Source organism: Amphimedon queenslandica, unplaced genomic scaffold, assembly GCF_000090795.2.
Source record: "Amphimedon queenslandica unplaced genomic scaffold, v1.1 AMPQUscaffold_4507_Cont23515, whole genome shotgun sequence".
Lineage (NCBI taxonomy): Eukaryota > Metazoa > Porifera > Demospongiae > Haplosclerida > Niphatidae > Amphimedon > Amphimedon queenslandica.
Window position 1 is genome coordinate 1 of NW_003555182.1, and position 1,538 is coordinate 1,538.

Sequence of the window (1,538 nt, forward strand, 5' to 3'; positions counted from 1 at the left end):
GTATGTACTAGCTGATGAGATAACACATTCACATTTAATGACCAATTTTACATGCACTCTGCTTCCCCTTGCTCCCTCACTTTCTCTCTCCCTCCCTCTGCAGGATGCTAATGGTGTATACTGCTTGTGTACTCAGTGCTCAGGGAAATCTATTGATGGTCAGTTACACATATAGTGAACATCAGTTTGTAGTTGCTTGCTTTTTTTTCTCCATGTACTTTCTGTAGTATCATGTATTGGATACTTCAGGTAATACACAAGGTAGCATCTTCATGTCAATGCCTTAGACCACTGTTAGTGACTTTGGGTACAGAATCTTCCTCTCATATTGCTACTGTACCATCTACTATAGTTAACCAGGTAATACAGTAATATAGAGCAAATGCTTGTAAGTCATTATTTATATATAGTTACTGGCTGATGTATGTTCACCAGATTCTATTAAGAATCTTAATTCATTACCAAATGAAAAGGTTAATAATTCATTGTACATGGTTTATAACTATGTGATTGTATTATTAATAGGTGATCTCAGTTGGTGCTGCTTTATGTAGGCGTACATTGGAATTAATAGCAGAGAGAGATTGGGTTGTTTGTATAGATGCATTGTGTGATACTAATAGTTTCATACTATCATTCAAGAGCACTATACTGACTGTTAGCCTTTGATTATACATAGATTATTTTTTTGGGGTATATTTTTTGTTGTCATAGGTGTATCAGTGCCATATTTGTTTCATTGATGTGAATCTGTGTTTCAGGTACCACCAGTCTGGGGTGGCGCATTTTGGGCAGGGATGTAGCATCATTACATGTATGATACATGTAATTCTGTTTAGGCAAAACTGATATTGTTATTGAAACAAGCAATAAAATACATACACACAAAAATTATGAATATATTGTAAGTGCTATGGTCCAGCTTCTGTATAGAATACCCAAACAGTTGGTGAAGTGGTGTCAATGTAGTCTGATGGTGTCAGCTCCTCCATAGTGTCAATGTGCTCAGCAGGAAAACTGTTGATTTCTACAACCTCCAGCTCCCCTTCCTCTTCTGCAATCTCTCTATTGTCTAGGTTCCCCAGGATGACTATCCTTTCCTCAGGACTGAAATTGTTCATAAGCAGCCCTGAGATAACCACTCTCTCTCCATCATCTGGAGTAGTTGACTGAGCAGCCTCAGACTGATATTGAAAGCTGCTCTCAGGTTTTTCTCCTGTATCCTCACTATGGAGCAATTCATCACGATTCTTAAGTTTTTTGTCCGTATCATCACTACTAATACCATTTGTGACCATAGCTGCATTGCCTGGAGGGAGAGGAAGAACGAGCTCTTGCTTTGCCATTTTGCCCCGAGGTGGCCGGAGCTATGCTACTAACGTAAATTCTTTTTGTACAGGATTAATTCTTTTGCACAGGATTACTCTTTTTGCAGCACCAATTTTATTATAGGTGGAGCTAGAGTTATTATTAGCTAGTTATCATAAGGTTAGGCCTTATGCTTATGCCTACGTTTTTAATTATATAACTATGGCTGC

The 1,538-nt window shown here is 38.1% G+C and overlaps 1 protein-coding gene across 2 annotated transcripts; it reads left to right on the plus strand.

The window, feature by feature from the left end:
- The first annotated feature begins 32 nt into the window (after positions 1-32).
- LOC109592633 (uncharacterized) lies at positions 33-764 on the plus strand. Of its 2 annotated transcripts, XM_020008032.1 has the most exons (5): positions 33-158; positions 228-249; positions 288-360; positions 411-473; positions 526-764. In XM_020008032.1, the coding sequence occupies exons 1-5, from the start codon at positions 38-40 to the stop codon at positions 667-669; spliced, it is 423 nt and encodes a 140-aa protein (XP_019863591.1). In that variant the 5' UTR covers positions 33-37; the 3' UTR covers positions 670-764. The 2 variants fall into 2 exon arrangements, with proteins under 2 accessions (XP_019863591.1, XP_019863592.1); XM_020008033.1 differs by lacking the exon at positions 411-473.
- The last annotated feature ends 774 nt before the right edge of the window (positions 765-1,538 follow it).